The 24,874-nt window shown below is 64.7% G+C and overlaps 2 protein-coding genes across 2 annotated transcripts; both read left to right on the plus strand.

Annotated features, from left to right (window-relative positions):
• Window positions 1-7,392: 7,392 nt before the first annotated feature.
• On the plus strand, window positions 7,393-17,709 carry LOC309408219 (phosphatidylinositol 3,4,5-trisphosphate 5-phosphatase 2-like; the record flags this gene model as incomplete). The annotated part of the gene is made up of 27 exons (XM_082004008.1): window positions 7,393-7,529; window positions 8,844-8,907; window positions 9,743-9,881; window positions 9,968-10,118; window positions 10,244-10,388; window positions 10,538-10,621; window positions 11,026-11,112; window positions 11,388-11,492; window positions 11,583-11,697; window positions 11,891-11,997; window positions 12,216-12,318; window positions 12,755-12,951; window positions 13,274-13,391; window positions 13,499-13,595; window positions 13,774-13,912; window positions 14,025-14,124; window positions 14,486-14,574; window positions 14,817-14,898; window positions 14,997-15,086; window positions 15,188-15,304; window positions 15,397-15,485; window positions 15,690-15,777; window positions 15,987-16,142; window positions 16,260-16,341; window positions 16,420-16,939; window positions 17,226-17,431; window positions 17,577-17,709. The coding sequence occupies 27 exons, from the start codon at window positions 7,393-7,395 to the stop codon at window positions 17,707-17,709; spliced, it is 3,540 nt and encodes a 1,179-aa protein (XP_081860134.1).
• Window positions 17,710-23,306: 5,597 nt separating this feature from the next.
• Window positions 23,307-24,597, plus strand: P2RY4 (pyrimidinergic receptor P2Y4; the record flags this gene model as incomplete). Its single annotated transcript, XM_082004145.1, has 1 exon — window positions 23,307-24,597. The coding sequence occupies exon 1, from the start codon at window positions 23,473-23,475 to the stop codon at window positions 24,595-24,597; it is 1,125 nt and encodes a 374-aa protein (XP_081860271.1). The 5' UTR covers window positions 23,307-23,472.
• Between the last annotated feature and the right edge of the window lie 277 nt (window positions 24,598-24,874).

The raw sequence follows: 24,874 nt of genomic DNA on the forward strand, positions 1-24,874 counted from the left end.
AGTCAAATCAGCTGGGAAGGTGACCGAGGGGAGCTGCCGGTCAGGGGGATGGCCATGCCTCCTCAAGCATCTCCACTGGCAGCGCTGCAGGGTTGTTTTCCAAAGGGCCTTTGTCCCTTTCCCCACCATTTTTCTGTAAGGGTATTTGCAGGAAAACGGGATGTTTGCTCCTCTGGAGCTGCTCTCGCTCCATCTGCTCCAGTGGGAAGCAGAGGTGAGCAGCCACCGGCACAGGGACCAGTGCCCCCGGACCGCTCGCTGCCCATGCTTCCCCCTCCATGGCGGGCACGGCCCCACTCACCTACGGTGTCCACCGACTCCACGTGATCCACAAAGTCTCTCTTCCCAGGTAGATGGACAGCTGGAGGCAGCACGTGGTGAAAGGAAAGAAGGAAACAGGTTAGTGTTTGCCATTGAATCGGCCAAACTTTTCAAGCCCTGGGTTGTGTCGTGAGGCTCGTTAACCTTGCCGTTAGCGTGCCAGACCAGGCATTGCATTTAAGGGTTCATATAAGTTGTTTTTTTAATTTCTATTTTGAAAAGCGAGCGCTGCGGTGGCGTTGTGGCAGGTACAGCAGGAATCAATCGGGAGACTTCAAAGGGAAGGGAAACGCAGCCCGCAGCCCGTCCCACGCGCAGAGCCCGCCCGAAGGAATCCCGCAGCCCCTCTGCACTGGCACAGCCTGCACCTTGGGCTGACCCGCACCCAGGGACGGGGCGCGCGCTCCCATCTCTGTGTGCACGGACTCACCTTGCTGTTGGGGCTGGTCTTCTTGAACACCCTGCGGAGGAAACACAGGCAGACGGGTTGGGAATGCCCTGGATGGATGCAGCACAGCCCGTGGGGCAGGCAGGGAGCGGGGGGCTGTTCCTCTGCCCAGGGCGAGGAGGGAGAGGGCTTCCCTGCAGGCATGGTGCATCTCCAAGAGCTACACCAGAGTGTGCATGGGATGTCCTGGCCTTGGGGAATTTGGTGTCCTGCAAATTTAGAGCCTGAACCCGCCTCATCCGGCTGCCCTGGGGGACGCCATGCTCCTGAGCTCAGCGTGGAGGGGGTACATTAGCAGGCTATGTCTTATAGGCAAGTGAGAAAACACCAACATGCAGAAGAAAAGAGAAGGTGCTTTTTTGGCTCCATGCTGGCTCGCTCCATCTCGCTACGGCGAGCTCACGTGCCTGCACGCTAGGGCAGCGGGTGGGGGGAGCCGGGGGGCTCACTTTCTCCCTCTGCTCCTGCCCTGCAGCACCCTGCTCCATCCCAATTACAAAAAAAAAAAAAAAAAAAAAAAGAAAAATAGACACTTACTTTGCTCCTTCTGCCATTTTAAGTCAGCGGCTGCACAGGCGGGTATCTGCAGTGAGAGATGGAGGGGAAACGATGGGTGAGGTGGTGGGGAAGGGGCAGCCACCATCGTCAGCCAGCGGGACAAAACCATTCACGTCCCAACCAACTGCAGAGCCCTCGGGCTACGGCGCTGCCGGGCTTTTTGCCTTGGCAGAGCTCAGGTGCTCGGGGTTCAGTGGGGCTGCCCGGCTTCGGGGCGCGCACAAGGCACACGCGAGCGGCTGGAGACCCAGCAGGGCAGCCCCAGCCAAGCAAGCCCCTTGCTCCCGGCCAAAAAGGCAGTGAAGAGGGGTGGAAGAGAGAAAGGGAGAGTGATGCCCCAGGCAGGTTTCAGAAAATAGAAAGCACAGAGGTGACTCCCAAGGGAGCGAGTTCAAGGCTGGCAAAAGCAAGAAAATGAACAAAAGTGCTTATGGAGTTTCAATTTTATGAATTTTTCTTGTCTGCAGGAAATTGGCTGTCACGGCTTAATGCCAGGAACAGGCTCATTTTGTCCCATCACCCACGGGAGAGCGAGGAGACCACAGGGAGAAAGGTCGAGGGCAGCTTAACTGTCCCGTGGGCCGGGGGGCTTCGGGGTGCACAGCCCCGACCCACGGCCCCTCCGTCCCCATCCCTGGCCAGCCAGACCCAGCTCTGGGAGGGCAGCGCTGGCAGCCCTGCCTTCACACTGGCAGCCTGGCCGGGGCTGCCCAGCCCTGCCTGACTGTGCTGCTTGCATTTTGCTTGCTCAAGCTTGGTGCCCAGAATTAAACCATAAATATCACATAGATCACCAGCTGATTCATCGGGAGATTAGATGGGATGAGCTCAGCTGCTTAAAGTTAGGCAGCTCTGACATTAGCAGAGCTTAAGCCCAGGCAGGATTTTAAGCCCCAGGGGTGTGTGGGCAGTCGCCTCTTTACGCAACCACAGGGATGCTGGGGAGAAAAAAGAAATCGATATGGGGGGAGATGATCCTCTTCCCCACTAGAAAACAAGGCATTAGTCCCAAACACAGGATCTTTGATGCCTTTCAGTGCTGCGGGATGTGAAGCTTGGGCTTCCTCGCCCGCAAGGTTTCTTGGGCAGCAGCAGGAGGAGGTGCAAAGGAGCAGGAGCAGAGCGGTGCCATGGGCTCGGCCCTCTGCAGAGCCTGGGAATTGGGGACGAGGCGATGAAAGGTGGAGGAGAGAAGAACTGAACCCCTCTGCATCTCCCATGCTGCAGAGGGGGGGACTGGGACCCCTCCTGGCTTGGCTAAGCTCTCCTACGCTCCTACCCCACCCCTCTGCCCATGCCCTCTGTCTCAGCCACGCTGAAATCCTTTTGGCCACATTTTTCCTTTTTCAGCCCCAAACCACCCTCCTTCAAGCCACTGTGCAGCACCAACGTCCCTGCCCCGAAGTGTTTTACAAAACAGCAGAGTCCATGCCCCAAAGCACTGGCAGGGCCCAGGCAGCACTCACCTGGTGGGTGGACGGACAGGCAGGCAGGCGGACAGACAGACAGACAGACAGACAGACGCGCTCCTCTTCCTCTCCCAGCACGTCCCACTGCCACCCAGTCACTACAGGCTGCTCCCAGTCCTGCTGCTTCTTATACCCCGCCGGTGGTCCCTCCCCTGGCATCTAATCTCGCCTGCTTGGCTTTGGCTGGAGATGCGTGGGGAGGGGTGCGCGCACCGTGGGAGAGGTACTTTTGGGAAGAATCCTATTAGTTTATTAACTGGGGAGACGCTTCATGAGTAAGAGTGGGCTATAAATACGGCTGCTGCCGGAGCCCTGAGAAAGCAGCTTACGGAGATTGGCAAAGCGGGCTTAGGAGCAAGGTGATGGTAATTGAGGTGGAAGCTCTGCTCCCGGTGGGCAGGGGTGCGGGCAGGGGTGCGGGCAGGGGTGCGGGTGCAAATTCCCACAACGGCTCTCTACAGCTGCTCCCGTGGCAAGTGGAGCTGGGCCAGCCCTGGGCACGAGGGTGGATGGAGATGGCAGAGGGGCGGGGGGGACCTGCGGGGTTTTATCCCTCCCTGACGCGCTTTGCTGGATGGCTAACAGGTGGCTAACTTTTGTATGGCCAACATGTCCATGCGGCCCGGTCGCCTAGAGGTGACCTGCAGTGGTCCAGGGCACACGGGACTCCCTTGCCACAGGGACGCCCACGTACAAGATGATGGGGCGAAGGCACTTGCAAGACTTGGGGCTGTAGCGGCAGCTCCCACGCCAGGCTTCGCTTCCCCTGAAGCGGCAGGGAAGGGCCAGCCACCCCTCGGTGGTGGGACACAGACGTGCCACTGTCCCCCGGCACCGCCGGGCAATCTGCTCAACCCCACGCCATTTCATAACGCCGCAGGCTGGCCTTTCCTGACCTGATTAGCACATTATTAATTCAAGGTTTGCTACTGCAAATAGAAAACTGTTGGAAAGCGCAGAGTGGATTTGCCTTACGACCGGCTGGGAGAGAAGCACTTCCTGCTACCGTCCTTCCTTGGCTGCTGCCGGCGCACGGGATCCCACAGGGGAGGCTGCAGGATGCTCGCATGGGTGCTGCCCCCGGGACAGGGCGCAGACCCCACAGAAAGCCCAGGGCAGCCTGCAAACTGCTCCAGCAAGGCCCCACTCATCTTCCTCACCTCCAGCATCCCTCAAGTCCTTGCTTGCTCGGCCAGACCCTTTGCTTTGAGCATACGCTTGGTTCTGGCTCAGCCCCCTTTGCTGAGCACCACTGTGCCTCCATCCCAGAGCTGCCAGCAGCCTCCTCCCAGCACTCTGCGTCAGCTCAACGACCTTCATCACCTGGGTACCAACCCCTCCCAAATGCAGCCCACCTGTGCTCCCGGCCCTGCGGCCACCAGGAGCCACTGGGAGCCACCACAAGCCACCACGGCGCACCAGACCCGCACCAGACCCGCCAGCTCCGCTCTCTAGGGCTTTAGCTGTCAGCACACGTTGCCCAGGGCAGGGACTTGTGATCTCTTTAATTGCACACAGGAGAGCTGCTTAGTTTGCAGATTAGTGGGTGCTATTTCTGCCAAGGTCGGGGGGACACGTGAACTGTGACCTTCCTGGAGGAGGAGGAGGGGGAGGAAGAGGAGGAGGCAGCCCCTCCTGGACGCCCGCTGTCGCCGCTGGGGGGGACAGCGGAGTGGCTGCCCCCAGTACCGTGCCCAGGTCACCTAATCCCAGGCTCTCTGTTTGTGGCTCTTCGTTAGGCTCTTAATAAGGCCCCTGAGACTGGTGCCATTCGCAGGGGCCATGGCCGCAGGGTCTGCGGAGCGTGGCGAGGATGGAGAGCAGATTTCATTGTGGGTGGCTTCAGCTCAGTTTAATCCTGACTGGGTATATTCAGCCAGGGAAAACTTACCCAGGTAGGGGGGCAGATATTTCTCCTCCCCAAAACAGCAGTGAGACGGACAGACCACATCCCTTCCCGCACTCGCGCCATGCTCCGAACCGAGCACCGGGGAAGGAAGGTGGGGGATGCAGCACCGTGTCAAAAATAATAGGGAAATGAGAGAGGGCTTCTTCCTTTTTCCTGTTTAATAAACGGCCAGGGGCTTGTCTCATCTGCCTCGTCCCACCCGTCCCTCCAGGTCCATGCGCTGCATGAAGCACAGCTCAAATGGCTGCTTCCAGCGGGGCAGGGTGCCGGCGGACGTGGGGCTGGTGGGGCGCGGGGGGGCCCGGCATCATCCCTGGCTCCCGATGGAGAGCGCCCTGCAGCGTCCTGCCTCCCTGGGGAATGGCCGCGGGGCTTCCCACATCCCCCCGCTTCGGTGCCCTCGCCCGCAGGGTCCGTCCTCCGAAGGGAGCCCGGGTGGAGCCGGAGCCACCCAGCAAGCTGGCACCGGTGAACCCAAGTTGCCTTCCAAAATCCAACTGCCCGCAGGTGCTGGCAGAGCTCCCCGAGTGCTGGTGCATCTGGCAACGCCCCGGCTCAGCCTCCAGCACTGCGCACCGCAGCCGCCTTACGTAAACGCCTGCAGCCGGCGCCGCTGATTTCTCAAAGCCCCTCAGAGTCCAGGTTTTCCTCCCCTGATCCAGATTAAGGGGTGCGGAGGGCATTAATCCGAAGCCAGGCACCTCCGCGGCTGCCGCGAGTTATTGCCGCGCTGTTAAGTAACGTGAGGGAGCAGCGCCGGCAGGAGCGGGTCTCTGGCAGGACGGGGGTCTCCAGAGCCCCCCATTGCTGTGTGTTCCTGTGGCGGACGCTGGCGAGAGATGTGACCGCTGCCATGTGGCCCAGAGCAGCCAGCTGGCCAACTTCTCAGTGGCCCGGGCCACGGGTTCCTCTCGAGGCTGGGAGCCCTGCGGGAAGCCTCGGCAGGGGCTTTTGGCACGTCTGCACCGGTGGGCTGGGGCAGAAGGTGGTGGGATTTGTCGCTTTGCATTGGGCTCGTGGCTGCAGGGCACAGCTCGTGATGCCGAGGGCGGCAGACAGCCAGGAGCACGGCTCAACACTGCACTCCATCCTCATCCTCATCCTCATCCTCCCCCGGCAGGAACCTGCTGTCCTGTCACCCCCCGGAGCAGCCCTGGTGCTCCCAGGTGCCCGTGCACCAGACGGTGGCTGCTGCTCATCTGTAATTAAATAGTGCTAATCACCCCGGCGCAGCTCAAGCCAGACGCTTGCCCAGGCGGCCGCCAGCACGTGCGTGGCCCGCTCGCTGCTTGCCACGAGGAGCAAAACCTCTGGGGCCGTGCCCAGGAGCTGCGGGAACCCCGGTGCTGTTTGCAGCCGGGCAACCCCCCTCCTTCCCGACCCCCTCCCGGGAGCCCCAAGCCCTGTCTCCCTTCTGCCCGGAGGGAAGGCACCCACCGATGGGGTGACATGAACGCGACTACGGGTGCTCCACTTGCTCGGCCGCCTGGTGCCTGCAGCATCTCCGGCTCCACGCGGCCGGCAGCGAACGGCAAAGCTCAGCCCCAATGCAGGCAGCAAGGGCCCCAGGAGTGGGCAGCCCGGTCGCTGCCCGCAGGCTGCCCGCCCGCTCACCACCCCAAACACATTTCTGGGGCTTGCTGCTGTCCCGCACCGCTGGCCGCCTCCTCTCCTAGGGACGGGGCGCTCCCCCTCCATCGCCCCTCGTGCCCAGGGACGATGAGCGGCGGGGAGCGGGGTGGAGGCAGAGCCCCCGCTCCATGGCTGCTGCTGCCTGCACCCTGCCATGCTCAGCCCGGCATGGCCGCAGGCTTCCCCCTGTAGCGGGGCTGGAGCGGGAGGAGGAGCGAGGAGGCTGGTCCTGGCGGCGGGGAGAGCAGAGCGCAGAGGAGGAAGAGCGTGGTGGCCGCTGCGGTGCCGAGCGAGCGGCACGGGGCACTGAGCGGGTGGGCCCGGCCGGTGGGGCCGGGGCGTGGGGGCTCTGGGGTGGGTGCTGCCTGTCCCCACTGTGCCGCCCCGAGGGGCAGCGTGTGCCAGGCAGGGCTGCCAGCGCGCCCCGCGGGAGGAAGCCCAGAGCGGCCGGTGCAGCATCACGGCTCTGCTCTTGCTTGGCTGCACCCTGAAAGCTCAGCTCGCTGCCCACAGCACCCTGCAAGAGCCGCAAGAGCCGCACACCGTGTCTGCGAGGGACGGTGAGTGTGTCGGGCGAGGTCTGGGCCCCCGCGTGCCACCGGGATGCCAGCATGGCCTGTCCTTGCCTTGCACCGGGGCAGGATGGTGGCCCCGGGGCTGGGGCAGCAGCACGGGGTGATCGTCCCACGGGAAAGATCTCTTCGCTGATCTGCCCCTCTCTGCCCCTCTGCACCCTGCAGGCTGGAGCCTCCGTGATGAGGAGCGTCCGGACCCCCAGCCTCCACCAGCTGCCCCCCTGGTCCAGCTCCTGCCACGCTGCCTGGCCGCGGGGTACCCCGTCCCCATGAGCACCACCTCGGTGGCTGCCCATCGCCTGCTGGGACCTCCAGCCAGCGGCTCGCTCGAGTACCGGGGGACTGGTCCCCCCACAACACCCACACCTTCACCCTCCCAGCCGACCCCGAGGGCCGGCTGATGGCCAGCAGCCGCTGCTGAGCTCGGATGCAGGGCTGGGTCGGGGACACAGCGCAGCCGGTGTCCCGCTGCTTTGGAGGATGGCGGCAGCAAGCTGGTACCACCGGGACATCAGCCGGGTGGTGGCGGAGGAGCTGCTGGCCAAGGCCGGGCGGGATGGCTGCTTCCTGGTGCGGGACAGCGAGTCGGTCTCGGGGGCGTATGCCCTCTGCCTCCTGTGAGTCGCCTGCCGGGCTTCTGCTCGGGCTTCTCTCCCTTGTCCCTTGCCGGGGTCCCTCTGTCCCCCTCCCCGCTCCGGGCACAGCAATCCCAGCACCGGCCCTCGGGCTGGCACTGCCAAAATCTTGTGGGAAAGCCTTCTGCAGGGGTGCTGGTGGGTGAGTGGGGTGCCAGCTCTCTGGCACGGGGGTTTTTCAGTGATCCCCAGGTCAGACCCGTGGAGAAGCCCGTGTCCTTGGGAGCAGGCAGTAGCCTGGGCCAGCAGCCGTGTCCAGCACCGGGGTTGCTGAAGGGAGAACCCGAAATCCAGGGCACGCCAAGCCATTTTGGGCTGCCCACTGGCCTGGCCCCATGCGTGGGAGCGGGAGAGGCTGACTCGCATCGCCTTTGCTCTGCAAAAACAAACATCCCCTCTCCCTCCAACCCCCAACACGGCCGCATCCGGACCGCGACGCCGCTGTTAACATCTCCGATGCCGGGACTTTGGGGCTGCATCGTCCGCCGCCCCCGGGGCCCTTTGCCATCTCCACATCTGGGACTGGGTTTACAGCCCCTGAAAGCACTGCTGCCGGGGCTGCCTGCACCCTTCCTTGCTGCCTGCACCCTTCCTGCTGCCTGCACCCTTCCTGCTGCCTGCACCCTTCCTGCAGCGGCGAACGACACGTCTGCAGCGGGGAGTGCGCGGGGCGGCGCCTCGGCGGGTTTGGCAGGATGCCACCCCCTTTCCTATGGCTGGCCTGGCCCGGCGCGCGGGACAAATTGCAAACACATGGTGCCGAGGGGAGCGGGGGGTGCAGGGCACGCCGGGGGTTCAGCCAGCAGCCACCCCGGCTCTGCCAGCGTCCCAGCACCGAGCCGGAGGTCAGGCCGACGCCGGCCAGGACGGTGGCATGGGCAGCGATGTTGCGGTGGCCTCGGAGCGAGTACGGCTGTTCTATCGCAGTCCCGGGGAGCACGGCACTGGGCTCCGGCTGGCCGAAAACCCTCACTGCCCCGGGGAGCCACGGGGCTGTAGGTGCCCCAGCAAACGCTGACAGAGCCCCCGACATGCCACGGCCGTGCCGTGGCTGTGCCCGCAGCAGGCAGGGTGCTGCCTAGGGGCAGAGGGACACCGCGCGTCCCCCCCGCAAACGGGCGCAGGTGCAGAGCTGAGGGTGATGCTTTTAGTTCCAGACATGAGACCTCAGTTCCTCTCTCTGAAGAGAGGATGGGCGGTTTGCCTCAGGGCTGGGTGCCAGGCACCCCCAACGCTGCAACGGGCCCATGGTGTTGTGGGGGGTGTGATGGGGGACCCTCGTCTGCTCTCTCCCAGGTTCCAGCGGCATGTCCACACCTACCGCATCCTCCCCGACGACGAGGGGCTGCTCTCCGTCCAGGTGGGTGCAGCGGCGGCTGCCCAGGGGCTGGGTGCCGCCGGGGCGCACTCCCTGCCCTGGCTAACGCCGCCGGGCGCCACGCCGGGGGGACCGCGGGCTGCGAGCCGGGGTGCGGGCAGGATGCAGGTGCGAAGGGGCCGGGGTGCTCGTCTCCCCCCTCAGCCCCCAGGCAGCGCCCGGAGGGGTGGCGTCTGCCTGCCCTCCCTGGCACGTTGGCCGCTGCGAGCGAGCGGTGCGGTTTGCTTTCTGCACGAGCTGCCTGCAGCACCCAGCACGGCAGGATGCAAGCGCTTTGCAGCCAGCTCTTCGGCACGGGGCCGCCTGGGAAGGCTGCAGTGCCGCCGTCCTCACGGCTGCCGCCAGCCCGCCCGGGGCGGGACAGCAAAACGCTTGTCCCCTTCCTGCTGCCATCCTGTGCCCCAGCCTGGCTGTGTGGCCCCGATGCCCGCAACGTCTGTCCCCGCGATGTCTGTCCTGGCCGCCGGCTCTGCCTCGCTTCCCCTTTCGGTATCACTTCACGGTTTCTCCTGGTACCCAGCTCTCTGCAGCTGCTCCTTCTAACACCCTAAAAAGAGCATCCCGAGGGTCCCTAGGGAGCATCCCCATCTGCTGCCCGAGACAGAGGTCTCCACACTCCTCGCTCTGCCACTCTGCCGGGGCGAGGTCCCCATGGGGCTGGCACCCAGCTGGCACTTCCAGCTCGCCACAGGACATTCTGGGGGACAGACCCACTTGACATGGCAGGCTGGTCCGCAGCACGGTGGGTGGCTGCCCCAGCACGCGGAGCTGGCAGAGGGGGCCCATGGTGGCACTCCCCTCCTCTCTGCCTCGCCAGACCATCCAGGGCATCCAGGCCAAGTGCTTCCGCACCCTCCCCGACCTGATCGGCGCCTACCAGCAGCCCAACAACGGGCTGGTGACACCCCTGCTCTACCCCGTGCACCGGGCGAGGCAGGCGGCCGACGAGGACTCGGGTGAGCCGGGGAGGGGGTGGCAGGGGCCGGACCGGGCTTGTGGGCGGGGAGGGGGTCCCACTGAGCTGCCTGCCCTCTGCCTGCAGAGGGGGAGGATGGCCGAGGCGGCTGGCATGCGGTGAGTGCGGTCCCAGTCGGAGGCGGCGGGACGGGCACGTGGCTCGGTGCTCCCATCGCCAGCCGGACCCACATCTCGCAGCAGCTGCACCAGAGGCTGCAGGAGCAGGTCCACAGCAGGTAAGGCGCCCTGCCCACCCCAGGCTGGGGGAGGCGATGGGGTGGGCACGGCCACCCCTCCCTTGTGATGGCGGCATGCCGGGTGGGGGATCTGTCCAAAGATGCCCGCCCACCCACCCTTGCAGCCCGGCCAGCGACTTCATGGGCTTCATGGCCGAGTACCTGAACCACCACCTGCAGCTGGACCTGGAGGCGCTGCGCCACGGGCACCCGCAGCTGCGCCATCTCAGCACCGCGCTCGTCACCGCCTGCCGGGCGCTGCACAGGCGAGTGGCCTGGGAGCGGCAGGGCTGGAGGGGGGACACCCCCCAGGGCCACCCACCACATCCCCCTCCCCTTGGTGGCGGCTGAGCATCGCCACCGAGGCTCGGGAGATGCCCGTGCCGACTCTCACCCGCTCCTCTCCTCTCTGCAGTGAGATCGACTTCACACTGGCGGGTCTGGAGACGCTGGCCAGGGTGTTCGACCCCCCTGCGTCCCCTCGCAGCCCGCCCAGGCAGCAGGTGAGCCCCCCCGCCCCGGGCCACCGCAGCCCGCAGCCGCCTGCAGGTGCCCGTCGTGCGTGGCTGGGTGCAGCTGGTCTGCAGGGGAGGCAGTCGGGGCGGTTTCGGTGCCTGTCGGCACCCAAAGTTGCTGCACGCCCCGCGACGCTGCTGGCTGCCGGTGGTCCCTGGGTGCTGTGTGTGCCGGGGTCCCCACAGCAGCAGAGGGGACCTGGCTCCCTGTGGCCTGGGGACAAGCAGGGACTTGCTCCTGCACCCGGTTCAGGACACAGCGGTAGGGGAAGCTGCTTCCCCTGGAAGACCCCAGGGACCCCCATGCCTCGGGTGCAGCCCGGACCTGCAGGAAGGAATCCACCAGCCCAGTGCCACTGCGCTGCTCCAAAAAAGTCCATCCTTCCCCTCAGGGTCTCCTGACCAGCGATCCAGACCTGGAGCTGCTCCTCAACAAGATATCTACTGTCAACCATCTCCTCTCTTCGCTGGAGAAGAAGGTGCCTGCCCCCTCCGCGATGCCAGGCTGGGGAAGGCCGGCTGGATGCAGGGGGAGGCAGAGCCGCTGCGAACCGCAGCCACTGCCGGTGCCTGGGGCCGGGAAACCTCGTTCTGCTCCAGCGAACCCCTCACCTAAATTAAACCCTCCAGCAAAGCAAGCTGCCGGCGCTGGCACAGCCCCGGGGTGCCCCTTGGGGCAGGACGGGCTGGCGCAGGGTGCCCAGGCCTCCCAGTTAGCCCAGTCCCCCCAGACTGGTGCCTATCTCTCTGGCAGGTGCTGAAGTCGCTGCAGGAGACGGTGTCGAGGCACAACCTGGCGCTGCCCAGCATGGCGGCCCCTCCGCCAGCCGCCAAGCCCCTGGCAGTGCAGAGCTTCAAGGTGAGGGTGGGGGGCACGGCGGGGCCCCGGCGTCGCTGCTCGGGCAGGGCAGGCGCGGGGTGGACCCCGGAACCGCATCCCTGTCTGCAGGTGAAGATGGGCAAGTCGCAGCGGGCAGCCCTCTCCGTGGACGTGGAGTCGGGCACGGTGGCCATCACCAAGAGGGGCAGCGGGTCCCCGGAGGAGACCATCCCGCAGGACAAAAGTAAGGGGATGCTGACACCCCCACAGGCTGCTGATGGGGCGTTGCGAGGCTGTGGGATTCCCTGGCGCAGGCCTGATGCCAGGGTGATGGGCTGCAGACCGGGTTGCACCCTGAGCCCCCATCCCACACCACCTGCCGGCCCCCACGGTGGAAAGTGGATGCCACCGTTGCCCCTCTCACGCCCGGCATTCAGTCCTGCAGCTGATCAAATACCAGAGTGTGCAGAGTAAGGTGAGGCTGGTGTACGACCGGGAGCCACAGAGGAGCCTGAGCAGAGACTTCATCTTCCCCAGCGCGCGGGTAAGCGGCACCGGCTGCGCTCACCGGGTGTCCTGGGGAAGTACAGGGCTGTTATGCAGCAGTGCAGCAAATGAGTGGTCTCAGGGTTGAGACCACCCCTGCAAGCCAGCTCCTACACCTGGGTGTGACATCCCCCTGATCCCGCCACCAGCACCTTCTGGGGTGCTGCGGCTCCCGGCTGCCCTTTGCGACTCTAAGGCACCCATATCGTCCCGCAGAAGCGAGAGGCCTTTTGCCAGCTGCTGCAGCTGATGAAGATCCAGCACTCCAACCTGGACGAGCCTGACCTCATCTCGGTGTATGTTGGGACATGGAACATGGGTAAGGGGCCAGAATAAGGTTGCATTGTCCTGGGGGGCCATTGAGGCTCATCGTGAGCCCAGGGGAGTTTTGGAGGTGAGGGCTAGAGGGACCTGCCCCAGGAAACCTGAGGTCCAAGCTGGTCCTCGGTGGGAGCAGAAGGCTGGAGAAGACCCCGATCTGGCCTCTTTCGGCTTTGTCTCTCCCATCATGATCCACTCGCCTGGTGGCTGTCGGGGAAACGGAGCTGGGGTAACTAGGAGGGTTTCGGGTGGTAGCAGTAAATCCCAGCACCAGTCTGGGATGTGCAGGGGTGGACCATGGGGCTGGCATGATGCTTCCCATCCCCAGCAGCTCCTGGAGACGTGCAGGGTCTGGGGCTGGAGGGGGGTTCTAGGAACCTGGAATCAGCCCTGTGCTGTCCCCTCTCTGGTGACCCACTGTCCCCTGCCCGCAGGCAGCACGCCACCGCCCCGCTCCCTCGCCTCCTGGCTGACCTCGAGGGGCTTGGGCCGCACGCAGGACGAGACCACCGCCTGCATCCCCCACGACATCTACGTTATCGGCACCCAGGGGAACTCCCTGGGCGACCGCGAGTGGGTCGAGTTCCTCCGAGCATCTCTGAAGACCCTGATGGCCATTGACTACCGTGTGGTAATAGCAGGGCAGAGCCTGGACCCCTCCGGCTGTGCCTGGGGAGGCACCCGATGCTGAGCAGGCAAAAGACATCCCTCAGGGAGCTGGTTTCCATCAGCCCTCTCCCCAGGGCTCTTACCCCCAAACGCAGGGTCCTCCCCACCCCAAATGCAGCCCGGGGAACCTTCTGTGCCCAGTGGGCCCCATGCGGGCAGTGCCCTCCCCAGGAGCCACCTTTCAGGGATGGGTTGGCTCACCTTGCTGCTTCCCCTTCCCCACTGCGCTCAGCTGTGGGGTGATGTGGGGGGAGAAAGCAGGCTCACCCCCTGCCCCCCCACAGGTGGCCCTGCAATGCCTCTGGAGCATCAAGATCGTGGTGCTGGTGAAGCCGGAGCACGAGCGGCGCATCAGCCACGTCCACACCTCCAGCGTGAAAACCGGGATCGCCAACACGCTGGGTAGGGATGGGGATGGCGCGGGGGGTGCCCCAGAGCGAAGGCAGCCTGGGGGCCATCCCAGGACCTCTGGGCCCCTGCAGAGCTCAGAGCCTGGCACATCTCTGCAGGGAACAAGGGAGCCGTGGGCGTCTCCTTCCTCTTCAACGGGACCTCCTTTGGCTTCGTCAACTGCCACCTGGCCTCCGGCAGCGAGAAGACCCACAGGTGATGGAGGGGCTCAGGGGACAGAGCTGCCCTGGGGCAGACGGGTGTCTCGGGGGTTGGAGGAGCCCCGAGGGGACTCTGGGGATGTCCCTGTCCCTTTCCCGTCCACACCTGGCAGGGGCAGGATGAGGATGAGGCGGCCACAGGAGGTTCACGCGGTGCTGCCGTACCCCCACAGGCGTAACCAGAACTACAGCGACATCCTGCGCTCCCTGGTCCTGGGCGACAAGCAGCTCGGCGCCTTCGACCTCACCCTGCGCTTCACCCACCTCTTCTGGTTCGGGGACCTCAACTACCGCCTGGACATGGACGTGCAGGTGGGATCCCGCGGGCACCGGGCCTGGGGACGGTGGCACGCTGGCAGCGGCGCGGTGCAGCGGCAGGGGTGAGAGCAGCTGGGGCTCACCATACCTTCCTCCCCCCGCGCAGGACATCCTTGCCCACATAACCAAGAAGGAGTTTGAAGCCCTCCTGGCTGTTGACCAGCTCAACCTGGAGCGGGAGAAGAACAAGGTGTTCCTGCGATTCAGTGAGTGTGGGGGCAGAGGGAATGGCTCCCCTGACAAGGGGGGCAGCTGTGGGGGACGCCTGCCCCTGCACTGGTCCCTGCAGCCTCCAGCACACAGGGGTGCCCTGTCCTGGCACAGAGGTGCCGAAGGCCTGGGGGACCTCGATGTGCACCATGCAAGCCCCCCGGGGCAGATCCCTGGGCTCTCCGTCCCGAGAGCGTGCAAGCACGGGGACGGTCAGAGGTGGCTGGGGTGCCAGCCATCAGTGTGAACCCCAGATGGGGACTGTGACACCTCATGGGGCCTCTCCCTGGCTGGTTGCAGCTGTGGGGACAGGCAGGGACGCTGGCCCCTGTGTCACGTCTGCGTCTTGGTTTCCAGGCGAGGGTGACATCTCCTTCCCACCCACATACCGGTACGAGCGGGGCTCCAGGGACAGCTACATGTGGCAGAAGTTCAAGCCCACGGGCGTGAGTTCCCAGAGCATCCCACCGAGCTGCAGGACACTGCCGGGGACAGGGACAGCAGGCTCGGACGGTGCCGGGGGGCTGGGTGGTGATGCTCAGCTCCCACAGCTCCACCAGCCTGTTACCTCCCCAGAGGCAGTCCAGGTGGAAGGGAGCTCACTTTTTGGTGTGCTGGGTCGCTTTTCTGGGCTGGGTAGAGCCAGATCCGAGGGGGCACTGAAGCCAGTTACTTTCCCCATTTTTAGATGAGGATCAACGTCCCCTCGTGGTGCGACCGCATCCTGTGGAAGTCGCACCCGGAGACCCATGTGGTCTGTAACTCCTATGGTGAGTGAGACCCCGGGGCAGGGGGGAGGCCAGAGGGGGATCCCAGGGTGGCCAGTGCTGCCCAAGACCCTGGGGCTCGGGGACTGTCACCCATCCAGGTTGTACCGATGACATTGTGACCAGTGACCACTCGCCCGTCTTCGCCACCTTTGAGGTGGGCGTGACATCGCAGTTCGTGCCCAAGAAGGGTAAGGGGTTGGGGTCTATCACCCCCTGCGCCCAATTTGGGGTAAGCCTTGGCCGTGGGTGCTCGACCAGCGCATGCCGACCCGCCGGTGCCTGCCCGCAGCTCCCGGCTCCAGCCCCGAGCCCCTGGCCAGCATCGAGTGGGAGAGCATCGAGGTGATCGTGAAAACCGCCAGCCGCAGCAAGTGCTACATCGAGTTTCACTCCTACTGCCTGGAAGGTGAGGTGGCCCCGGGGGCCGTGGGGCCGGGGGTGCACCGTGGAGGTGAGCCGGCCCGGGCTGGAGCTGTGCCCCTTGCTCTCCCCCGGCAGAGGCTCAGCGGAGCGGGGAGAACACCTCCCAGAGCTGCGACATCCCCGGCTTCCTCAAGTTGGGCTGGTCTGCAAAGCACCTGCCCGTGGTACGGACCGGGGTGGGGGGCAGATGCTGCCCCCCCAGCCCTCAAGCATCCTCCTCCCTCCTCTTCCCCATCCCTCCTTCTGGCGCCGTACTCTGAGCCCCAAGGGGTGCCGGGGGCTGTCACCATCCCCCCCAGGACAGAGCCACCCCTGTGCCACCCTACCCTGCGGCAGCCCCCCCCGAGCACCCCTCTCTCCGCGTGCAGCTGAACCCCATCCTGCCGGACCTGGAGTACCTGGGGGACCAGCACCTGCTCCTCAGCATCAAGGGGGTGGAGAGCTGCGAGTCCTACGGTGCGTGCGGGCTGGTGGCGGGGGGGTGCCCAGCACAGCCCCCGCAGGGCTCAGGTAACAGCCTGCTGGGTGTAAGGTTTTGCAGCTGGAGCTTGGCAGAAGGGACCCCAGCATCGACCCCACTCCGGGGTGCTGCTGCATATGGGGGGTCACCTGCCCCCCGAGCTGCCCCGGGGTGGGTCTAACGCAGGCACGCGCTGTGCCCGCAGGAGAGTGCTGCATCGCGATGAGGTCGATGATCGGCAGCATGGCCCAGCAGTTTGAGACATTCCTCTTCCACCGTGGTGAGGAGACGGGCTCCATGCGTGGCTGGATGAAGGTCCGGGTCCCCAAGGACAGGCGCAGCACCCGTGAGAGGCTCTACGGTAACGCGGCTGGGCGCCAGCCCCCTCCCACCGCCCTGGGCACGGGGGCTCGGGGCCACGCTCGGGCATGGCGTGCTGTGCTCGGTGGGGAGAGGCCCGACTTCGGTGCCTTTGCAGAGTGGATCAGCTTTGAGGAGGAGGATGCTGAGCCAGTGGCAGACGCCCTGATGTGCCCCAAGCCACCCCTGCAGTGCCTCAGGTACCCCAGCCGGGCTCTGCCCCACCACCGGCCCCAGGCCTGGGGTGATGCTGAGCCCTCTCCCACCCTGGTTTGCAGGAGCCGGCCCCACAGCCTCCCGGAGCCGGCCAGCAGCTACACCAACCCAGCCTACTTCATCTTTGAGGGGGTCCCCAGCACGTGGATGTCAGCCCCCGGTGCCGATGAAGCCCATGACAAGCAGGCAGAGAGCCCGGCTGGGGGCCAACAACGCCGGAGCCTCCTCGGGGTGCAGGTCCCTTCGCCCTCGGAGGAAGAGCAGTGGGGCGGCTGGCCCGGCTGCGTGCTGGGGGGCCTGTCCCATGGGCACCTGCTCAGTCCCCCCGGCGCGGGCCGGCAGAAGAGGCCCAAATCGGCTGTCCTGGTGAGGGACACGCCGGGGCCGGGCGACTGCTCGCTGGCGGCGCTGCACATGGCTTCGTGCCTGAGCCAGCTGGGCTGGGCGTCCCCCGAGCACGGAGGGGACAGCCGGAAGACCCTGCTGCACCAGACCCACCCCGCCCTGGAGCCGCCCCCGCGGCGCTGCCGACAGGTGCCAAGGCGTGCGCCGGATGCTCGCCAGCACAGCCACCCCGGAGAGGTACTGCTGTGGTCCCCACGGGGCTCTGGAGCTCAGCCAGGGATCGTGGGGAGCTCAGGGAAGGGCAGGGACCTACTTTTGGCTGTGTGGCCACCAGCAGATGTGGGGTCCCATCCCCATGGCAGTGCTGTGCCTGGTGGAGCCACCCCAGCGCAGGCAATGGGATGCGGTGGAAGGTGGAGGAGCAGCAACGTGCCCGGTTCACGCGGGGTGAGGATGTGAAGGTGGGGACTTCGTGGCCCTGGTGTGACGCTGCTGGCCTGTGTCCTTGTTCTTCTTTCCCCAGTGGCTCTGCAACAGGGGCGAGTGGTCCCGCAGCGGCGGCGGGCGCTTGCAGCAGGATGAGGAAGGGCTGCAGGAGCACGGCTGGGACCACCTGGAGATCTTCAGGTACCCCCAGGCCCTGGAGCTCAGAAAAGGAGGCACCGTGCAGGCCAGCTCCGGTGGCCCCAGGGTCCCTGGTAGAGCCTTGCGCTGCGGCGGGGAGGAGAGGTGAGCCTCAGGGTGGGGATGCGGCAGGGCCAGGTCAGAAGGATATCAAGTCCCCAGATCTCTGTGGGTGCCCCATGGCTGTGTGGGGTCCCCACTCCCCCTCGGTGGCTCCCCTTGCACTTGCTCACCCTTGCCCTGTGCACAGAGACATCACGGAGCGGGACTTGCCGGAGACCGGGGTGCTTAGCCCAACCCATCCCCGTCTCGTCCATGGCACGCTCGGTGAGGACACTGCGGCGAGCCTGCCACAGAGACCCGACCTTGGACCCAGCGCATAGAGCACCTAGCCCAGGCCACTGCCGCCCCGGCACCCACGTGTGCTCTCTGCGGAGCTCCCGGGGCGGGCAGAGAGCTGCCGAGGAGGATGGGCAGGCAGGCACGCAGGGCTGGACCGATTGGCCATGCTCCCAATTTTTCTGGCCTCACCAGTAGTGACTGGAGTTTCTCAGTTGAAAAGCCTCAGGAAGCTCCTGTGGCCATCGGGACAGACACTCTCTGGGTCTCACCATCTGTCTCCATCCTCCCTCCCCAAAGCAATGGGAGGACCGTGCTGAGCCTCACCAACAAGGAGAGATGGGAGATATTGAGGCTGCTTGGGAAGCGGGGACCACCGGGTGCTTTGGACCTTGAGGCTCAGCCTCTCCGGGTGGCCGATGTACAGCCTGCGAGGGCACAGCAGTATCCGTGGCTAGCCCAGCCCTGCACGCGCTCGGGCCTTCAGCCTCGGCAGCCGCTCCCTCCTCCCCAGGCTCAGCCCTGGTCGGGCAGCGTTCCCAGAGGACTTCTCCTACAGCAGCCGCTCCTGAGGCTGCGGCACCGTTTCCTTACGAGACGCCCCTTGCTATCCCCATCCAGAATAAAGTCTCGGGGACACTGGGGTGCGTGTGTGCAACGCCTGGTTCTGTGCAGGGGCAACGAGGGAGCGTGCCGAGTCACGCCACGCCATGCCAGGCAAGCCGGCAAGGTGGGGAGAACGCCGGCTCCCAGCACCCCAGCTGCTCCAGGAGCATTACCCCCCGCCTTCTCTCTGTTTAATCAGGGACCCTGCAAACCCCGACCCTCGAGGCTGCCCTTGCCCGGTGTCCCGTGCGGCTCCTGCACAGGGGCTGGCTCTGCCCTCGGTGGGGGCTTGCAGTAGCATGGTTGCCCTCCGAGTGCACCAGCTCTGCCCGCTCAGCCCTGCACACCCGGGGTCCCCCGTGCTCTCCCCCTATAGCCGAGCATCCCCGGCTGCCCCTGCACTGGCCACCCAGACCCTCGCACCTCTGCTCCCCGCCGAGCCGACCCGCTCTCAGCTGCGGTTACCCCCATCTCGGGGTGCGCCCATTCGCCCCGATCGCAACGCTGACACGTTTGCACAGCACCCACCCTTCGCCCACCCGCGCGCTCGCAAAGGAGTTAAATCCCCTGGAGCAGGAGCAGCTCTGCAGGCGGTGGGGGGACACGCTCCCCCCAAAACACAGGACTCAGCAGGGCCCTGGCCACTGCGACACCCGAGGTGGCCCTGGTTTTGGGGACAGTATGCCCAGGCTGGCCTCAAGGTGGCAGTGGCCACCTTTGTCCCCAGGAATGCCCCGCAGGGCTGGGGTGCCAGCAGGACAGCACCCCGGGGTGCAAGCACTGCCGGGACCCGCATGGCCCTGGTGGGGCAGGGAGGCTGCCCTGGGGTGGGCGAGGGTCTGTGGTCCCCATGGGCAGGGGGCTGTGGTCCCCACCGATGAGGGGCTATGGCCCCCATGGTAGAGGGACCATGGTCCCCGTGGCCAAAGGTCCTTGGCCCCCACAAGGAAAGGGCTGTGACCCCACGGGTGAGGCCCACACATCCCACATCTGGGGGGCTGCAGACGGCCCAAAGCCTGCGAGGGCAATGGACGGGGCGGGAGCAGAGCGGGGCCGAGCCCTGCAGGCAGCCCCTGGGGCGCGCAGGGACGCGGGCAGGGACGCGGGCAGGGACGCGGGCAGGGACGCTGTGGGCTCCCGCCTCCGCCCGCCTCCAGCCCTGCCTCTCCCGGGCACTTTGCTCCCAGCGGTGGGAGAGCGGGCGCGGGCACGCTCAGCACGGCACGGCTCGGCGAAGGGCAGCCTGCAGCCCCACCAGCATGGCCCCCAGCCCCACGGGGGACAGGCGCTCCCCGGGGGTGCCCCGCTCCTGAGAGCCGCCCCAGCCCAGGACCGCAGGTGAGCCGGGGCAGCCCACGCTTGGTGGGGAGCAGCAGCTGGGACAGCCCCGCCATGGCCATGCCACAGCCATGCAAACCCAGCCGGGCTCTGGGGAGCCCTGTGGGGAGCAGCTTTGGCTCCAGAAGGAACAGAGGTGGGATCCCTGGGTCTAGGTGGATATGGGGTGGGGGTCAGCCAGTTCTCCCCATCCCTCCACCATCCCCAAATCCCTCTGTGCATCCTCCTTCCTAACTCTCCACTGCCTTCCTCCATCACTGAGGGCCGTCATCCTTCTGAGCGTGGCCACCTCCTCTCCTTCATCTTCCTCTCCATCCCCTCAAATCACTGTCTCCTCGCATGACGAAGCTGCCCCTTGGGCTGCCGCGGCCACCGCTGCGGGCGCCTGCCCTTCCCTGGGAGGCGGAGGGTCAGGGATAGCCCACCCAGGGGCGAAAGGAAAACCCTCACCTCCCACCCAGCTGAGAAAGGGGGTCACCTCGGAGCAGGGGACGTGGTGGGCAGCGAGGGAAGCGCCCAGCCCTGCCGGCATCCCCGGGGAGGAGGCATCAGGGCTCAGGCAGCGCAGGCAGTTCATGCTTTGGCTGCTCTTGCAGCCAAAGGGAAGGATCGAAAAGAAATTAGGTCATGCTCCCCTTGTGCCGGGGCTTTGGCTGCACAAACCACGTGGCGATTAGGGACAAGGGTCCTTCTGCAGGATGTTTTGCATAATTTCCCCTTGTTTTGCAATTTCCGAGAGCTGAGGCGAGAAGAAAAGCCCTGTTTTTCCCGTGCTCCAGCAGCAGCAGGTCCCAGGCTCACCCAGCCCCGCATCCCTTGGCGGCGGCTCGCTCCGCTCCGAAACCCGCTCTCCCGTCCCCTCTCCGAAGCTCCCGCTCGCTACACCGCGGTCCGCGACCCCCGTCCCATCCTGCCAGCGGGCAGGACTTTGGCTCTGGGGCAGAGTCTGCCTTCGGCACTGCCCCACTCATTCATTTCATTGGTGCCTTTCCAACACTCCTGCAAACCCTCAGGGCAGGAAGCCTCGGCCGGCTGCTGGGACACCCCGGGCTGGGGGAGGCTGCCAGCTCCCACCGGGGCCGAAAGATGGGTTCTGGCACGGCTGCAGGGCCGGGAGCCGGGGCAGAGCTCCTGTTCCTGCAGCAAAGGGCCAAGGGCGGCACGTGCCCCGCGACGCATGGCCCTGTGGCTGGCCCCTGCCCCTTTCCACGGGCAGACGGCCATGCGGGCGTTTTGCAGGACCCCTCACTGCTTCCTGGGGCACGTGTGGGGCCAGCCCGCAGGCAGCATCCCGGGGGATGTGCTTGCCATGGGCAAGGGATTCCCCAGCATCACAGCCCACCTGCATCCACAAAGTGGCCAGGGCAGGAGCGGGCATCACGTCTCCAGCTCCATGTCCTTTCCCTGCAGTGCCTTCCATCTCCCACTCCAGCAGCGAGCCCAAACGCTTGGCTCAGACCTCAAAATGGCTGCGGTCGGTCCTGCCATGAAAAGCCCATGCTGGAGAGGCCGTGGCCAGGGAGAGCCTTGTTGGGGATGTCAGCGAGCTGTAGGAATGGGCCTGGTGGTGACATGTCCTCAGGGTGGACTGATGTGAATCAGTAATTTAAACCACTGATTTTGATTGTGACTAAGATGAGGAAGCAGGAAACCTGTGGAGATAAAGCTTGCCAAATGTCATCTTCTTTTGCATTTATATTTTTTGGTGGTTATCATTGAAGGAAGCTTGCTTAGGAATGGTTAAATCACGCTGCTGAGCAATGACCGTGCTCAGGCTTTATCAGCTGGCAGAAGCCACGTACCTGCACTCTCCTCCAAGCGGCCCGGCACCATGCAGCTGCTTGGGCTCTTTTTCCTTACGTGTTTCTTACGTCAGGTTATTATTTTTTATTTACTGGCTTCTTCATACCTTAGTTGTTTGTTGACCCATGTCATGGGCATTGGCTTTGGTCACTGAACCCTGTGGCACCTCTGGTCTGGTTGGGCTCAAGGCTTCATGCTCACTTGCACTCAGAGGTTAGAAGAGGAAAACAAATCTCCTGGTGCCTCACATCGTCATCAGCGTCACGGCTCGGGGAGATGCAGCGCTGGGCTGTGACCGGCGCAACCAGCACAGCATCCCATGGGACCACTGCTGGCACCAGCACCCGGAGGCTCAGGGTTTCCTACCAGCTGGTTTTCCCTCTTGGTTCTGGGAAAACAGAGCAAGTTCTTCCCGCTGTTAATGTTTGATCAGGACCTGCCTGTTGCTCTCTGAACTAATCCCTGTAATAAAGCCAGGCAGCTGCCCGTGCCAGCCGCAGCGGGAAGGAAGCTGCAGGGTGTTTGGTGTGAGCCCGAAGCTGTGGCTCAGCCCACAACTCAAACAGAGAGCACGGAGGTGCGTGCGGCACGGAGGGGCTGGTCCCGCGGCCACCCGCCTGCCCGTCTGTCTGCTGATTCATTTATGATCATCTCTGTAAACCCAGGGATGTCTCTCCAGGTGAGGCTCTGCAGGAAGAAGATGGACCGCTGTTCAGCTGACCCCATGGATACACCCTACGGGATACTCCTGCCAACAGAGCTTGCCACGAGAAGCCATCAGGCTGCACATCTCAGTGGCGAAGGCAAGGGGCAAGCAGGAGGGGGCCGATGAGGAAGCCAAGGGATGAAGGAGCCTGAGAGGACACAGCCTTCTGCCTTGTACCACCACCACCAGCAGCCTGCTAACACGCATCACCTCCCTGAGCTCCAGATCCTCCTCCATCCTGGCGCCCATCACCTTCTGGGTGAGCTCTGGACCAGCAGAAACTGGAGACACACCAGCACTCCCTCCATCAGATACGGTTTTGGCTACACCCTTGTCTCTGCCTGCAGCACCCTGCTCCTGCTCCCAGGTTACTCATGCGAGCATCCGTCCTTGCCAGCAGAAGGGGCCACGCTGAAATAGCTTCAGCAGGGATGGTGGCAGGCGTGGAAGGGCCAAGGCCTTCGCCAGTCCTTTGCTGGACACCGTGATGGTGGCAGAAGCTGCCTCTTCCCTCTGGGCTCTGAACTTCTGACATCCCGAGAGGTGAACGCAACCCTTCGGCAGCGCGCCCTCGCACCTCAGCCCCGGGGACCGATTCGCCAGGAGGACGCAGGTCCAGCCTTTGGTCCTAACAACGTGCGAGGAGAAACGTCCTGCCTGCCTTGTGAACTCGCACTGTCCTGGGTTGGGACTTGGCTCCGGTGCAGCTCCTCTCTGCAGGGCTTAGATCATCCCTCTCCTACGGAGAATACCCGGCAGCTGGAGGCCCCTCACCATCCAGGGACGCTCTCTCCCAAAGGCTCCTTTAACAGCCCCCCGAGGATTTCTCCAGGCCATAATATTCCCCCAGACAAGCCTTTCTTCTCCTCCCGCCTTTCTTCTGTCAAGGAGCCCTCTGGGACGAGCAGCATTGTCAGGATGGTGCCAATTAGGCTGAGCCGGCTTCCAAGAGGCTGCGCTGGCACCGGCCGGGGGCTGCTGTTGCTCATAAAGGTCTCATTGTTCAGCGCGCCGTGGGGCTGCTGGCCGGCGGGGCCGGCGCGGTCCTGTGTCTCAGGCACGCTTCCCGGCTCCACGCGGCGCTGGTGTCACTGCGCGCTGCTCAAAGGGATGATTAACGGGTGTCATTGCGGGGGCTGCGAAGGGGAGGATTTGTCAAGCCTCCCTCGGCTCCCCGCGAGGCCCGAACGCGCGAGCTGAGAAAAACCAGAGAACCATCAAAGTGGCCGGAGCTCCTGGAGGGGGGGAAAATCTGGCATCTTTGGCTCCCTTCCATGCTTTGTGCCTGACAATGGTCAGGATCGACGACTAATGCGCTTTTATTAACTGCTCCCCTAGATCTGGCTCAGAGAACATGGCCACTTCAGTGAGGACGTTCCCAGTTGCCCTGTGGACACCGACACCAGGTCCCTGGCCAGGAGGAAACACCACTGTAGTGACGGAGGCAAAGTGCGTCTTCAACGAGGAGTTCAAGTTCATCCTGCTGCCCATCTCCTATGGCATTGTCTTCGTGGTGGGGCTGCCCCTCAACTCCTGGGCCCTGTGGATGTTCATCTCCAGGATGAGGCCCTGGAATGCCACCACCACCTACATGTTCAACCTGGCCATCTCAGACACCCTCTACGTCCTCTCCCTCCCCACCCTGGTCTACTATTACGCCGACCGGAACAACTGGCCCTTCGGGAAATGGCTCTGCAAGACCGTGCGCTTCCTCTTCTACGCTAACCTCTACAGCAGCATCCTTTTCCTGACGTGTATCAGCGTCCACCGCTACATGGGCATCTGCCACCCCATTCGCTCCCTGAAGTGGGTGAAGACCAAGCACGCCCGTATCATTTGTGTGGGCGCCTGGCTTGTTGTCACCATCTGCCTCATCCCCAACCTCATCTTTGTCACCATCAGCTCCAAGGGCAACAGCACCCTGTGCCACGACACCACCAAGCCCGAAGAGTTCGACCGTTACGTGCACTACAGCTCCTCCGTCATGGCTCTCCTCTTCGGGGTCCCCTTCCTGGTGATCGTCCTGTGCTACTGCCTGATGGCCAAGAGACTCGGCAAGTCCAGCTTCTCCAGCCCCAGCCCCCGAATGCCCTCCTACAAGAAGCGCTCCATCAAGATGATCATCATCGTGCTCACTGTCTTTGCCATCTGCTTCGTGCCCTTCCACATCACCCGGACCATCTACTACACCTCTCGCTACTTCCAAGCTGATTGCCAGACCCTCAACATCATCAACTTCACCTACAAGATCACGCGGCCCCTGGCCAGCATCAACAGCTGCCTTGACCCCATCTTGTACTTCATGGCTGGGGACAAATACCGGGGGCGGCTGCGCCGGGGGCCAGCCCATCGGCTCCAGCCTGTGCCCACGTGCAACCTGGCCCTGGTGTCCCCCTCCATGGACAACGTCACGGGTGGCAGCCACACTGCCGGTGACACCCGAGGGACAGGGACGGCACGGAGCAGAGGCGGGTGCTGAGGGGCCAACAGTAACCTCGTCCCTGGTCTCCACAAGTCACTGCCCCTCCGGGCTCCCTGTGGTCACCCTGACACACCCGAGTCCCCAGACCAGCCCGTGCAGGGCCAGGGACTGCAGGGCTGAGGGCCGCTGGCCGTGGGGCTTGCCCCAGCCCTGCCCCATGATGCCGTGGTAGGAGGGTGCCGGTGCCGCTCGGGACAGGACAGCCACCGGGCACCTGTGGGAGTGGGAAAGATGCTGAGAAAGCCATTTTGGGGAGGTGGGCTGCTGTCCCGTC

Source organism: Phaethon aethereus (genome assembly GCF_964289735.1).
Source record: "Phaethon aethereus genome assembly, chromosome: 10".
Lineage (NCBI taxonomy): Eukaryota > Metazoa > Chordata > Aves > Phaethontiformes > Phaethontidae > Phaethon > Phaethon aethereus.